General features: G+C 48.9%; 6 protein-coding genes across 6 annotated transcripts; 4 read left to right on the top strand and 2 right to left on the bottom strand.

The window, feature by feature from the left end:
• Window positions 1-584: 584 nt before the first annotated feature.
• Window positions 585-1,847, bottom strand: N7506_005182 (uncharacterized protein; the record flags this gene model as incomplete). Its single annotated transcript, XM_056954476.1, has 5 exons — window positions 585-936; window positions 986-1,439; window positions 1,498-1,534; window positions 1,597-1,781; window positions 1,835-1,847. 5 exons carry the CDS (start codon window positions 1,845-1,847, stop codon window positions 585-587), a joined length of 1,041 nt encoding a protein of 346 aa, XP_056813365.1.
• A 2,033-nt stretch (window positions 1,848-3,880) lies between these two features.
• N7506_005181 (uncharacterized protein) lies at window positions 3,881-4,489 on the top strand (the record flags this gene model as incomplete). The annotated part of the gene is made up of 2 exons (XM_056954475.1): window positions 3,881-3,912; window positions 3,976-4,489. 2 exons carry the CDS (start codon window positions 3,881-3,883, stop codon window positions 4,487-4,489), a joined length of 546 nt encoding a protein of 181 aa, XP_056813364.1.
• Window positions 4,490-5,197: 708 nt separating this feature from the next.
• Window positions 5,198-6,771, top strand: N7506_005180 (uncharacterized protein; the record flags this gene model as incomplete). Its single annotated transcript, XM_056954474.1, has 10 exons — window positions 5,198-5,221; window positions 5,279-5,331; window positions 5,385-5,441; window positions 5,590-5,634; window positions 5,684-5,759; window positions 5,808-5,848; window positions 5,898-5,923; window positions 5,979-6,165; window positions 6,220-6,648; window positions 6,702-6,771. The coding sequence occupies 10 exons, from the start codon at window positions 5,198-5,200 to the stop codon at window positions 6,769-6,771; spliced, it is 1,008 nt and encodes a 335-aa protein (XP_056813363.1).
• A 1,772-nt stretch (window positions 6,772-8,543) lies between these two features.
• N7506_005179 (cupredoxin domain-containing protein) lies at window positions 8,544-9,784 on the top strand (the record flags this gene model as incomplete). The annotated part of the gene is made up of 4 exons (XM_056954473.1): window positions 8,544-8,900; window positions 8,967-9,002; window positions 9,067-9,135; window positions 9,188-9,784. The coding sequence occupies 4 exons, from the start codon at window positions 8,544-8,546 to the stop codon at window positions 9,782-9,784; spliced, it is 1,059 nt and encodes a 352-aa protein (XP_056813362.1).
• An 815-nt stretch (window positions 9,785-10,599) lies between these two features.
• Window positions 10,600-11,532, top strand: N7506_005178 (uncharacterized protein; the record flags this gene model as incomplete). Its single annotated transcript, XM_056954472.1, has 2 exons — window positions 10,600-10,704; window positions 10,762-11,532. 2 exons carry the CDS (start codon window positions 10,600-10,602, stop codon window positions 11,530-11,532), a joined length of 876 nt encoding a protein of 291 aa, XP_056813361.1.
• A 122-nt stretch (window positions 11,533-11,654) lies between these two features.
• On the bottom strand, window positions 11,655-14,698 carry N7506_005177 (glycoside hydrolase family 115 protein; the record flags this gene model as incomplete). The annotated part of the gene is made up of 4 exons (XM_056954471.1): window positions 11,655-13,295; window positions 13,354-13,419; window positions 13,471-14,233; window positions 14,277-14,698. 4 exons carry the CDS (start codon window positions 14,696-14,698, stop codon window positions 11,655-11,657), a joined length of 2,892 nt encoding a protein of 963 aa, XP_056813360.1.
• Between the last annotated feature and the right edge of the window lie 162 nt (window positions 14,699-14,860).

The following is a 14,860-nucleotide window of genomic DNA, read 5'->3' as shown; positions in this document are numbered from 1 at the left end:
CGCTGCGGACAGTTCAACCGTTGTGGGGAATAATAGGACGATCTCGATCCTTGATTCGCTTTCCGAATCTCAGTCGTGGTCAATCGGCAATAGAGAGCTCCACTGAATAATCAAGCCACCGAATGCCAACGCTTAAAGAGTTGGGCCTGCACGGCGAAGTGGATACTCCTCTCTCCACACAAAGAAAGCCCCAATGCCTTTCAGCTCCACAATCTTCGTGCAGTTCGTGAGGTCACAAAACCACAACTGACTTTGAAAAGGAGGTTGAGCGCCCGACGCAAAGACTGACAAGAATTATCAAAAGATATTTGTTCAACTTCGCTGCATGTTGGAGAAACGATGAACACATGAACGACAACATGGTGATCCTTTCATCGGACTTTATACTATCAATGTTTTCGTACTTGAGTATTGGTCGCCTTCAAACAACCAATCCAGGCTTTTGAATTTCCTTGAATGTATTTTTTGGGTATAAGTAAGTAAGTAATGTACAGGAAAACCGGGCATCGATGGAGTCTATACAAAATAGCCCATGAGACCCTTCTATGAATTATCATTATATCTTGAAGATAGAGGGAGAGGAATCACCGACGATGCTTTCCATCCATATCCACCAGCTCCACGTCACTGTTTGTCTCCGATCGTGCGGTATAGTTGACCTCGTAGGTGACTGACTTGTTGATGTTGCTTTGGCCGCCTGATCTGTGATAGTATTCCGCTCCTCCTGTGGCATATGTTCGGCGCCCGGTGCCTCCCAAGACTCCCGGAAGCCAGCGACCGACAAGAGCTCTGAATGCTGGTAAACAAGCGCACATGACCGAGATTTGGCACTCGATGACACTCCAGTAAATGAGAGGGTATAGGCCGAGGGTTTGGTTGTAGCCCCAACGATTGTTCCAGAAGACGACGACTCGGATAATGGCGATGATAGTGAGACTGCGAATGGTTAGTACCGACTAAACATCCCGACAACACGAGTACTTACACAGATCCCACAGCAAACATCAGTGCCACAGTCAGCTTCTTCCGCAGAGGCAGCTGCAACTTCGCAACTTCAAAAACCGGCATGATGATCAAGACGGAATCGACGAAGATGTTCGCCAGACAGTTGACAAGAATGGAGTTGATGAAGTTGATGCACTGGCCCGACTCCTCGTTCTTCCATCCCAGCCATGTGAGACGAGTCGGCAAGCAACGGAACGAGTCTACCAGAGCCCAGGTGATACCGATAGCCGCATTCATACCGATTAGTGCGTAGGCGATGTAGCGGAAGGTGCGAGACTGGAAGATGCGCAGCAGGAAGAGACAGACGGAGATTTTGGCGAGAGAGATCTGGATCTTGTACATCACGGCAAGGGCTTGGAATAGCTTGTAGAACTTGGTGATGGTGTCGAAGGGCACAACATCCCAAATGTTTCGGCCAAATCCACAACGGATCACTGGTTGATTAGTTCTCAGTTTTGAATAGCTTTGATGTGTTTGGCGATATAAACTTACTGTAGATATTGAGAATGTAGATTGCCAATCCCAGGATCTTGTCGAACGTTAGCCCGGGCTTCTTGAGGCATACTTAGCACAGGATTGGGGAGCGCTCACATAGGAAACGATGATAGTATAATCATCCCACCCCCATCCTCCCGCAAGCCCACTGCTCTTGGCAATGATTCTTGCAAAGAAGAAGAATGTGGAAAGGATCATGGGGACAAGAGTTGAGCCATTGATCATTGGAGGGCCCTTAAGTGGGGTTACATCACATGTCTGTTCGTAGAGCCTTTTGGTGGCTGTGTGGAAGATTAGATTGTAATTTTGTTGATCAAACAGTAGTGAAACTTACTAAAAAGTTCCATTGTTGTGCATTTGCTTGTAACACAATTCAATAGTGTGTTGTAACGTGCGGTGCTCTCACAGAAGCATGTTGTGTTTGTGCTCAAGGAGCAGTCCGAGAATAATTGTTTGTCGCATGCAGTCTTTCAGATAATGAGCAGCCGACTCGCATGCCTTGGGATGAGAACTTACTGTGCATGATGGAAAGGATTCATCTGAAGCTGCCGCATGCAGCCCTCCTACTAGCAAGGCTAGAGCAGCAAACAGCCATAGTTGATACCTCATGATGGTCCAAGACTCGTTCAACAGACTGCGCAGAGATCTTTGAAGAAGTGGACATTTTCCCCGGGGGCAACATCGGTTTTTGTTTCGGCATCGCTATTATTACCCCTGTAAAAGAGCTTGGCAACTAGAACACATTAAGGTTATCTATTTCGCACAAATTTATGCAATAGCGTTGATGGATCGCTATTTAGTGCCGAAATGCAAGCCATCATTGGGCTCGACCGTTGCCCCTTCTCCATGAAAGTCGGGTCGACTGAAACGTGCCCTAATATGGGCGGTCTCGGTGTAAGCCCAAGCGGGTAAGTTATCCGGCCTATTCCAAGATAGGCCATTTTGATCGAGAAATGCGCGAGAATGCCCCACCATGTTGTAAATATTCGATCGGAAATGTCCGCCGCACAGCTACAGCTCAGCCTGCATTCAGCTTGCCGGTCCCGGGGGTGACTATTTACCGCAAGATTCTGTTCCCACAGCTGAAAGTCCCAGACAAAACCCCACAAGAATTGAGATTTTCTCATCGCCAAGAGGAGCACGTGGCCCAGACCATGTGGTCTTTCAAGAAGATCTCAAATTAGGGTAATGGCGTTTTGAAAGCCATTGTTTGGAAAGACACTAGATCTCATCCAGGCAGGTGCTTATACCACGTGGAATCGATTTAAAACCTTGGAAAAGTTAATCGAGATCTTGGGGAGTTTCTAGGCAATTGTGTTCGTTGCCTCGGTGTATCCATGGATTCAATCGGATATGGAGATCCACTTTATATCAATGTTGATTAATTGCAATCAGAATTTGAGCCCTCCGAGATTACCTTTTCTGCTAGGCTCAGCACTAATCGGCCAATCAAGCAGGTTGGAGATTGGATATAACCCGGTGATGTAATCCTCGCTTGGTATGCAAGTATTTAAGTATAGGAGATGATGTGAATCAGGCGGATAACCACAGAGTCACTGTGTGCAAGTTTCTACTTCGTATGATCTCCCGGATAAGCCGCTTAGAGAGAGCATCAGCCCTAGTAGAACCTGAACCACGGAAACTCAATTATCAATCAAGTCGAGCAAAGCCGAGCCTCACTGCTGATTTGCTAATCTGCCAGTCTGCCGGTGTTGATTGGCTGCTTTGCTGGATGGTGGCTTGGCCGAAACGAGCTAGGCCCAAACGGGGCATGGTTGAGATGCACGTGACCAGTCGGCACGATGTTTGGGCGCTGGGTCACGTGTGCTCGCGCGCTTGACCTAAATCGGACGCTCAGCCCTGTGCCAAGACAACCTTGTATACGTGTGGTGAGCCTTGAGAGCTTCAAGTCTTGCGCTGATCTGGGACAGAGGCTTATAAAAGCGTGTCAAACTCACTGAAAAAGATGTGTAACTCTCACTTATCTCATCCAGGCATCTTGCCAACGCTGCTACTGCATCAAACACCCCAAGCACCAAGGAGTTTACGGACCAAGTGAGCAATTATATATTCGATATCAAACCCGAACCCACCACACCTACACACGAATTCTGGAAGACCAAACTGCGAAAGCATGAGTGGTGACGGAATATTTACGTATCGCGATGGCATCTCCGTTGCCCAAATTGTCATATTCTCTACCCCTTTGCTACTAGCAGTGTATTTCAAATGCACAGGTCGAATTGGATGGTTTTGCATCGGCATCTTTTCACTTCTCCGCCTGATAGGCGCAAGCTGCAAGCTTGCAGCCATCAACAGCCATGCCCGGGGCCTTTCGGCGGCTATATTTGTCTGTGAATCCCTCGGCATGATCTTGATCATGTTCCTTTTACTTGAACTGTTGGAAAGAACGTATGAGAGTCCACTCCATCGAAACTGAATGATAGAAACTAAATTTGGATCATTTGAATACAGAAACAAGTATATGGCAATCATCCGAAAACGCATTGTCCTAATTCCATCAATCATCACCTGGATCGACATCGGGATCTCCATTGGTGGATGGGTCGCCGTTATGCACGTCCAAAATGCTTACCTTCCAACACCCTGGAGCCAAGCAAGCACAGCTCTCCTTGCGGTGATATACCTGTACTTGGTAGGAGTCTTCGTGGCTTTTTGGCTTCGCCGAAAGGACTACCCCGAGACAGAGCGGTGGGGCATAACAGGGGTGGCCGTGTGCATTCCGCTGCTGGCAGTGCGCCTTGCATACTCCTTAATTTTCATCATTACCTCCGACATGAAGTTTAATGCTATCAAGGGCAATGCGACCGCTTATTTGGTCATGACAATGTTGCCCGAGGCGTTGATCATCGCAATCTGTACTTGGATTATCTTTGACAAGGTCCCATTGCTATCCGCAGACGGGAAGCAGCCCGCACGAAAACCCGGAGACGAGGAGAGTCAGGAAAATAGGCTATTGGAGCGATGATTAGAAATTCCACATGGCACATGTTTAGCCCCCGAGTATCCTTGCTGCATTTGTCGAGGCGCTTTTTGTTTGTTTTTAGCGGACGGGATTGAAGCCTAATGCACAATGCTCGTCCGCGCATGTATTCAGAATTCAATGTATCATTGTAGAGGTGGGATCAAGGCGTCTTTTCAGGGATATTTAGCAGCTGCACCGACGGCCTCGATTATACCACCCATGTCATGACTGCCCCGGATGCTCTCCGTACTCCGTACAGGGTAGAAATCAAGGATAGGGGCCATTTTGCATTGCGATTGGTGGCAGTGGGGCCGATACCGACGCGCCCCCGGTCACGCAGGAGATTTAGCGGCAACTTCTTTGTTCGACATTTCCGCACCATCCAGTGAGAAGTCAACAAAGTGGCAATCATACCAAATACCCACAAATCGGATGAAAGGACCTCCACACAATGGACTGGATTTGAGATTTCAAGGCTTAACGGTCAAGTACACAAACTAGCGAGGATTGCGGCGAAATTTCATTGGCGTGTCAACAGAGCAGACTCGGCCCGTTCTGAAATCTGCTCTGAGGAGGCTCCCGCGGTCCCTTCGATCTATCGGCTTTTTTTGGGGGTGTCGGCTGTTCTCAGATCTTTCTCAAACAACGCTCCACTCCAATCCCGAGCGGAAACACCTACTCATTGGCAGTCCGACCGCGGGGAAGTTCAGGATGGAAAATATTAAGATAAAAGCGGTTCGTGTTGCTAATATTCAGTGCGGTTTGTCAGCAATTAAATTGATTTGATTCTAGGATAAAGATCTATACTCTGCGACCGAAGTAAATTTGCCGGAGGATTGGCATTCGTGAGCTAGCTCTCGGTTTGAAGACACTGGTAACTTGCTAATCGGTTGCATAGTGAGACGAGAACCATCGAGTCTTCGATGCACCGAGGATATTTTGAGAATGGGAGGAGGTTTGTCATCTTTATCCGTAACCTGGAGCTGCTTTGATGGGGAAATTGACAGCAGGACAGATATCAGACACTGAAAACCGATTCGTTGTAGGTCGCATGATAGACAACAGTCGACAAATTTATCAGCGCTGATTGATGGGTCTTTCAGTTTCTTGCCATCTGATGAGCAACAATTCGATGCTTATGAATCTGGGTACGACATCGGACCTGCGTTCTGCAAAGCAAGTACTAAGTTGGACCAGACACATAACGGCTTTCCTTATGGAAAGGCATCAATTAAATCCCTTCTTTCGGTCGCCAGTCGGGGCAGGGCTCAAAGTATGCCATTGACACTGAACAGATTGATAAGAGGCTAATATGTGTTAGCATGTGTTGGATATAGGAACCGGCAAAGGATCTTGGGCAATGTGAGTACAATACAAACTGAAGTTGTTTGGTTACTGACTTGAAACAAAGTGACGTAGCCGACATGTTCCCGAATGGTAAGAGGGCGGTTTCAATTGAAGGCGTGGTATCAGAGAAAGCTAATGTCCCTAGCTATCGTCCGCGGGGTCGACCTCTTCCCACCACCAGTCTCGTGGATGCCGCCTAACTGTGTCCTCGAAGTGGACGATGTCCTCCAAGAATGGACATGGCAGCAGCCGTTCGATCTGATTCACATGCGCATATTGGAAGGCGCATTTACACACGAAGAAAGCAACAGACTATACAAACAGTGTTATGAGTGCGTTGACCAAAATTCAAAGGCCGAGAAGAAGAACTTACTGATTTTTTCTAGGAGCCTGCGCCCGGGTGGTTGGATTGAATTGCTCGAATTGACCCTCGACCTTCAAAGCGAGGATAATAACTGGCCCCAAGACTGCCAATTGAAGGAATGGTATCCGTTAATGCGATCAGCGGCGGAAAAAAGCGGCCGACCACTTGATCTGTATGATCGGTGCATGGATCTTGTTAGAGATACCGGATTCGTCGACATCCACGAAGAGATCAGAAAATGGCCGATCGGACCGTGGCCTCGAGACAAGCAACTGAAAGAGATAGGAACGGTGAATCTCGAGCATTGGCTGGCAGGCCTTGAGGGATACGGCATGTATCTTTTGACCAAATTTGGTGTCCCAAAACCTTGGTCTAAGGAAGAGGTTCAGGTTTGGTTGGCTCAGATCAGAAATGCACTGAGGAACACCAACTATCACACCTGCCATAAAGTGTTAGTCACTGTATTCATTTACGTGAACCCGCATCATGCTAACTTGAACCCAGAAAACGAGTATGGGCAAGGAAGCCATTCGTTGATGAGGTTGTACTCGCCTCGGTGGAAGCAGAGCATTGATTTCCTGCATCAGTGTTTTCATAACGTTGGAAGAATTTACAGAGTACCCCCGAGCTCTCCTCAAAACAAGAGGAGTGTCGGAGGCACACGTTAGGTCACCTAGGTTCCCACCACCAGGTGCAAGCTCTCTCCTTTCATCACGATCAGTCCTGTTTTGGCCAGTCTAGCCTGCTGAATGTTGCCCTTTCAGCACGGAGCCCAAGAAAGGAATCCGCAGTATCAACCACATACTGGGGAGAGCTTTTCTACTCGCATTCGGCGGAGAAAGTACTGCGCGAAGGCTGAGGCCGAAGCCTGCGGTTTAACTTCCTGCCTCCCTCCCCTGTCTCTCTCTCTCTCTCTCTCTCTCTCTCTCTCTCTCTCTCTCTCTCTCTCTCTCTCTCTCTCTACGCTGCGTCCCATTTAAATTGACTCCGTTGATGAACATTGTTGTCTGTCAAGCTTTCTGGGGTCATGATGAATTTCATGTCGGGCTTTTGTGTCTCCGGGAATATTTGTTATCTCATCAACAAAAGTGTGCTCGAAAGGAAGGACAACAAAGGGAGTCTATCTTCAATGCTTGCTTTTACAACTCCTGGTCGCGTTCCAGAATTTCGCGATAACTTGAAGATCCTTATAAACAATAACACAGTCTACAAGCATGATGGAAAATGGATAGACGAAATTGGAAGTCAGCGCTCGACACAATCTTGGAATAAGCAAGCAATATCTCCATGCCAAGAACCCTGTGGAATCACCTCATGGCAACTCGTGGGAAAATAGTCTACCAAGCGTCCCCCAAGCCTCGGAAGTCCACAGGAGGGGTTCCTATGTACCTCATACTATAGAGTAGGCACTGGTCAGATGCTGACAGGGCTGGACTAGCAAATCATGACTCCGCCTTGAGTCAAGTGAACGGAACGGCCGAAATTGAGGAGAGCGGGCTTGCTCAAAGCTGAGTGGCGAACTCTGTCTACATAATTGGATTTACCCAAGCTTTAAAGTTGATGTATGTCATTATCCCCTGACCAACGGTCGGCGTTTCGGATTCTTTGATCAAGGGGCTTTGTTGAGCTAAAATAAATCTTCAGTACAGATTAAACAATTCTTTGATCCCGGCGGCCACGAGGGCTTGCACGTTTATCGGATACGATCTTTAATTGGAACAAAGCGGCAAGGAGGGTGGCCTAGCCTGCGTGGCTTGCTGACCACAGAAAATGCAGCACTGACAACAAACCCGGGGGCTTGGCATTGGTGAGAATTTCCAGAAACCAAGAGTTATTGTCGAGTTGAATGTATAATTAATGCTTTGACTGGATCTTCCTTTTTTATGCTCAGCGTGATTTGAGCATCGAAGTTAGTACGGAGTGGGAACCGCCGAGTTACAAGATGTCTCATAACCACCCAGCAGGGGTCTGATCGACACTAATTGTTAGTGTATGCAGAGCCTCCTAGGTGCTTAAAAAGCATTGTACCAGCGAATCACAGTCGGCTGACGATAGTAATCTGTCAAAAGATGTATAGTGGGGGCGTAGGCTGGGGGTACCCAACTTCGGCGAGACTCTGCCTATCGAAAGGGTCTTTGACTCAATCATTGTCAACGGTGGTCAGCCCAATCGAAGCAAATCCCAATAATGCTCAGCCGTTTCCGAAACCTGGATTTGACTTTCTTTGTCTTATGAGACCATACACTTTCCTCTCACGTATCCCCACCTCCTTTTCTCACATCACAGGTAGTCCTAAACACACAGAGTGCAGTACACTGCATATTTTGTTGAGCAGAGTCTCTCAGTATGCTGATGCACCAGCTGTTTCAACTACTGCTAGCTTCAGTCCTGGTGACTGTAGCAACAGCAGCAGACTCAGCCTCTCTTGCGGCTACTCCGACATCTAACGAGGCTTCGACGACATCGGCCACAGGTATCGCAACTCATACTTTTCAAGTTGGACCGAAATCCGATCCACATCAGTATGTGCCGACCAACATAACGGCAAATGTGGGCGATATCGTCGTTTTCGAATTCTACCCAACAAACCATTCGGTGGTGAAGGCAGACTATCTTGCTCCTTGTGTGCCAGCTAGTGGGAACATCTTCTATTCTGGCGCTTTTGATGATTTCAATGAGCAACACGGTCAACTTGTCGGACCTGTAAGTGAATCAACCTGCATTTCGAGGTTTGATGGAAAATGCAAACCGCTGACACATGAGATGTAGGCTCCGACATGGTCAATAGTGGTCAATAACACTGAGGTAAGTACTGCGATCGGGCTTCCACCCTATCATGGTATTTTGTACTCACATTGCACTCTCACAGCCAACATTCTTCTACTGTACCGCGATAGATTCTTGTCTCAAGAACGGCATGGTTGGCGTGATCAATCCGGTATGCATCCTGACTCTTCTCCGCATGATGACAGACGCTGATCTGAAGTCAGAACTCAACGCAGACATGGGAATCTCAATACAAAAAAGCCCTCGAATACCCCTATATGCTGGTACCCGGCCAGTCAATGCCAGCAGAGGGCGGTGGTAGTGACACCGACTCAGGTTCCAATGACAATAGTTCCGGCGGCAAACATCTCAGCACGGGCGCTATTGCGGGTATCTCCGTCGCGGGCGCAGTGTTCCTCGGAATTCTGGTCGCATTGTTCTTCGTCCTCGGCCGAAACCGCGTATACTCTCAGTGGGTGTCCTCACAAGACGGTCGGACAGAACGGACTCGTCGATGGGCACTGTTCAATCATGATGATCAATACAGTGCCAGCAACCGAAAAAGTGAAATCGGGAGCACTGCCGCGAAGCCAGGTCATATCGATATTAGTGCGGTGTCTAGCCCGGATCCCACCGTCCGAACGTTCTCACCGGGAATGGAAAATGTTTCCGCGCACGGTGGCTCTCCGGCTGCACAGCAGGGTCATTGGAGTTGGAATGAACCGCCTGTACCGAGTCGCGCATATGGTGCCCCGACGGAACTGGAGGGCCATCCCATCATTTGGGAGGCTCCCGGGAGTACGCCTGGGGGTCGGTTCTAGCGAAGTTCCAAATGAAGGGGGAAGAAGCTATATGTGGGATCGTGATGGTTTGTCCGGCTTGTTCGACATGCTTTTGGTGTTTGGTTTCGTGCGTCTGTTCTATATGGTGATACCTTGGGTCGCTTTCTGCTATAAATTCTCTGTTATATTAAATATACTATTGTGTTGAGACATCAACCCCTCAAACGGCAGTCGAGGACGTCGATCGTAACCCCGGATACTCCGCAGTCTCCGCTGTTGCCGCTCTTTGGCGGGGAAGGGTTACACTGACCTTTTCAGGGACTAAAACTTGCATCTCTACTTTATCTTGCTGAAGATGCCAAGAGACTCAAAAGAAATGCGATCGAGATGGGGTTGTATGGACTGGTAACATCATCAACTCCCCAGGGTGAAACTCAACTAACAAAAGCAGTCGTAAAAGACGGAAGAAATGTGATGAAACACGACCAAGGTGTGGCATCTGCGAGGAGAGAGGTGTCGAGTGCGTCTACCCAGATTGGAGCATGGTGAAGTATGCTCGCACGCGTCAAAGGATGCTGGAGAGTCAACGACCCAGCTCTCACACTGGACCAAGACCCTTGCTACTTGCTGCACAACCGAGCAGTCACCCAAATCGACTTCTCTACCATTTTCAGACGATCGTGTCGAGTCTGATCTCGTTTTCTTATCGGAAAGAGGACAAAAATCCGTTTCTCCTTCACGTTCTACCATTGGCGTCATCGTCAACTCAAGTCCAACGTGCTATTGAAGCTGTGGCTGCTGCGCATCTATATCTACTCGGGACAGAATCCTCGAATGTTCCTGCAAGGCTGCATATGCAGTCGCTGAACCTCTTGGCCAGCGAAGTATGTCATCCGCACCTCGACGAAGCCTCGCGGCGCAACAGCTTAGCAGGGAGCCTACTGCTTATTTACTACGAGGTAGGTGATAAAAAAGAGCCAGATCACAGCCACAAACTGATACTAGTCATGCAATAGATAGTGCTAGGCAACTCTGCAACAAATGCCTGGTGCCACTTGCAAGGAGCCAAGAGCCTTCTCGAGAGCGACCGAAGTATCTTCCACACCCCTCACTTCAAGTTCTTCATCAAGATATTCCAATACTTCAATGTGATGCTCGCACTATCCCTCGGCATACAACCCCTGGAGTTGTATACCAAGATTCAACCTGACCACCCCCAGCAAGTCGAACAGATCGACCCTATTTTCGGTTGCAGCAGCAGTTTATGGCCTCTCATGCACGAACTGGCCGACGTGATCGGACGGGTGAATTCTGGACAGGACGTTGATGAGAAAGCCCGAATCTTAGATTTCCGCCTCCGTTCATGGTCAATTGAATCCACAGGCCTCACCGAGGCATACTATGAAGCCACGGTGCAAATCGCGCAAGCTTACAAGTCCTGCGGGCTGTTGGCACTGCGTGTGGCGATACCCTCGATTTTCTCCGATCAACTCGACGTTTCATCCACGGCCTCGTCAGATTATGGAATATATCAAACGGCTTTTAACAGCTTGCTTCGAGTTTGCGTGTTGTCGACCCCAATGGCTACGCTCACTTGGCCTCTGTATGTTGTCGGCCGACTAGCCACTTCCAGTGGAGACCGAACCGTGGTTTTACATATTTTCTCGCAGTTTTTGGATCGACATCATATGAAGGTCGTTGAGGGAGCCCGGGGGGCTGTGACTGCGCATTGGGAAAAAGACAAATCATCGCAAAGAAACTGTATTTCAACGGTCCTGCTTGGGTAAGGTAAACAGCACACTTGGGTAGATTGAGATCTGAGTTTATCTTTTATTGTATATTAAAATCTTGTATACAATTCTCCCCACTTCATATCTGCCAGGTATCATCAGTCATCATTGGGATGAGGTCAATCCAGTGCGCGGTAGCTGGAAGGCGGTCCAAGATAACTCTCGTTGACACCCCCAAGGTCCACCACAACCCTCTCCAACAGCAGATTTGGGTGACACAAGCGGATACGGATGGTGTGGACTCCTGCCTCCATGTTCGAGACAGAGTGAGTCTTTTTCCACACACAATCCATCACAGCGTCCGTCCAACCTTCTGCTGGAAGCTTCGTCTTTTTGTCTCCGTCTGCCGAAAGCAAGCGGTGTGATCCAGTAGGCCAAGTGTCAATACCGAGCTCGTAGTACATGGGACGAGCTGGGTCGACATCAAGAGTCATGTTAAAGTATAGTATGATCGAGGGAGACGGAGAAGATGAGAACAAGAAGACAGAATACTCGAGGAAAGGCACATCACTGCTTTCATGTCCGATATCATCGACCAACGATACGGCACCTTCACTTCTGCGACCGAGGTCGGGATGGTGCTGATAAAATGGACTCAAATTCGATCCTGATGCCGGAGTGGATACGCAGCCATCGGCTTCAATGAACCCAGAAAATGAGAGGGGAGCTTTTTGCCCCTTCACCGGGAGATGAACATGTTCAAAGTCGCCTTCTTCTGATATGACGCTGATCAGGAGTTCCTCGTCAAAGTCGACTGGCACTTGGTCCCAGTCAATCGTGATGAGCACACGAGCATCTTCGCCATCTGGATGCAGTGTCCCGACAGTGGTAGAAAGTTGAACCCAGGAGTGAGGCGCAGATGCCTTCCAGTGAATAATTTGAGCTCCTCGTGTGAATACATCAAACCACCGTTTCACTGGGCCGTATCGATTCATAGAACCAAGAGTGAGACCAGGTACCAAATCACGGCGACTCGGATGTGTTCGCTCGCTCTCTTCATTAATGCGACCAGCACGGATCCCCTCATGACCCTCCACAGCAACGCCCATCTGTCCAACGATAATATTGCTATTTTGAGACCGTTGAACATAGGCCAGACCAAAGATCGCATCACGCGAAGGTGCATGCCATGTATCACCGTACCCCATATGGGGCTGGCATAACATATGATTCCATTTGCCGTCCAGCAGTGTATGAAACTCCTGAGAAAGCTTGAAGTCTGCATCAAATAGATCGAGCGCCTTGCGCAGCAGGTTGTTCGCAGTGTTGCGCCTTTGACGTGCGTAGAGTTGATTCCGGGCTTGAGTAACGCGGAGGCAGATGAAAATGGTGCTCGCCTTGACAGGATGTACAACGAGCTGCCAGAACGAAGGTTTCTGAAGATCTGGAACACGGTTATATAGAGTGTCAACCTCGACTTCCAACTTCTTCCAACGCGCGACAATGTCATCTGCTTCGTTATAATGGAGTAGCGAGAAGCTCTCTGGGTCGATGTGCTCATGTTTGCGCATGCGAACAAGACGGTCATATTCGTGCCAAATGGCGACTGTCTCCGATTTCACTTCATTATCAAAATAATGAGAAGCGAGGTTTCCCAGGTAGCGAGGAATGCTTGTAGGTTCGACAGAATTGACGTTCCACGCCATGTCCATGGCGAACGTCAGAGGCACCTCGATGGGCTTGATGTCTCCAATGTTAAATACCCAGATCTTGCGAGCGTGAGAACGATAGGCCCGGTCTAGCTGGTGATATATTTTACCCTGTTAACCACGCCATGGATTGTCAGCCTGAGCAAAATGAATGGTTCATTTAACCCACCAGTGAGTTCGAATTGATCCACTTATAACTTCGAGGGGCGCCGACGTATTCGAAATGATAATAGATCTGTCCTGAGATTAGCATGTCATATTCAGGGCTCTAGATAGGTTAATTTACCCCGGCTCCACCTTTTCGTAATTTCTCAGAGCCAGACGGCAGTCGACGTAATGTCCCGAAGTTGTCATCGGCAAATAGAAGCGTGACATCGTCAGGGACGGTGAACTCGCCAGCTTGGTAGAGATCCTGAATCTCTTTATATAGAGCCATCACTTGAGGAACCGCATCCTCACGCCCATAGACAGCTTTGAAAAGGGCTCGCTGCTGTTGAAGTACATCACGCACAACCTTCCCTGGATCGTCGGTCGCCATCTGCTTGTCGTATTCGCCGCGAATGCCGAGTGTGAAGTAGGACTCTAAGCCTTTCGCCCGCTCCACGCCCTTTAGGAAGAAATCGATTATCTCCTCGCGGTGTGTGGTCCAGTCCCATGTCCCGTCCGTGTGGCCTTCCTCGAACCACTCCGTCGTCGCCCGTTGCATAGGCTCATGGTGCGATGTAGAGATGCAGATGCCATACTCATCTGCGATCCGTTGATTTTCTGGATCGTCAAGGAAGAATACCGCGCCAGGATTTGGATATCCAGGCCACATGGCTGGCCACATGAAATTTGCTTTGAGTCTCAAGAGCAGCTCGTACACCTTGATGTAGAACTTCGTGTTGTACCCTCCAAACTTTTCCAACACCCAACCTGTGAGGGCTGGTGCTTCGTCATTGATGAAGATACCTCGGTATTGAACGCTCGGCTCGCCGTGGACGGTCTGTTTAGGCACGGCAAATATATCGGGATGATGTTTCGCAGGGACGTCGGCCCACCAATACCAACTGAAACATTAGCAAGCGCAGCGATGAGAGGAGTGAAACATACGGAGAGACACCAATTTGACTGGAGAGGGTATAGGCACCAAAAATCGCCCCTCTCTTGTCGCTGCCCGCAATCACCAATGCCTTATCGCATCCTTCGAGCGGGTGATCGACCACCACGGTGAGAAATGTTTCCCATTTTCCTTGAAGATGCGATGTTTGAATCTTGCCCGCGGTCGCCAATCGCCGTATGAGACAAGAATCAATGGATCCAATGATGATGGCAGATCTTGGCGCGGTAGTGATGGTCTGTCCAACAGCCTCAAACGGGCTTGGGCTTCTTCCTGTTACACGACCGAAGTCTTCAGCGAGCGCTCGACCAGCGTGATGAACTCCGACAAAGTCATCTTCATCCACCAGCACGGTAGCTCCAACAAGGCTGAGAAGGTCCGCGGAGCCAGAGAATGTAACCAAGGGCTCATCCATATTGCCTGACGCTCTCTTGAAAACCAAGACCAAGCAGTTGCAAACGGGATGTCAACCTGATCAGACGTCATCGCATTTCGGTCACATCTGATCATGCAACAGTCCTAAGCGACCTCGTCTTCCCCACCCGAAGCGGGACTGGGTGTTCGGGTTGTTGTTCTA

This window comes from Penicillium brevicompactum, assembly GCF_028827555.1.
Source record: "Penicillium brevicompactum strain IBT 35665 chromosome Unknown utg000003l_segment0_segment0, whole genome shotgun sequence".
In the NCBI taxonomy this organism is placed as follows: Eukaryota; Fungi; Ascomycota; class Eurotiomycetes; order Eurotiales; family Aspergillaceae; genus Penicillium; species Penicillium brevicompactum.
The sequence above is the reverse complement of the archived record's forward strand: the minus strand, read 5'-3'. Positions and strand labels throughout refer to the sequence as shown.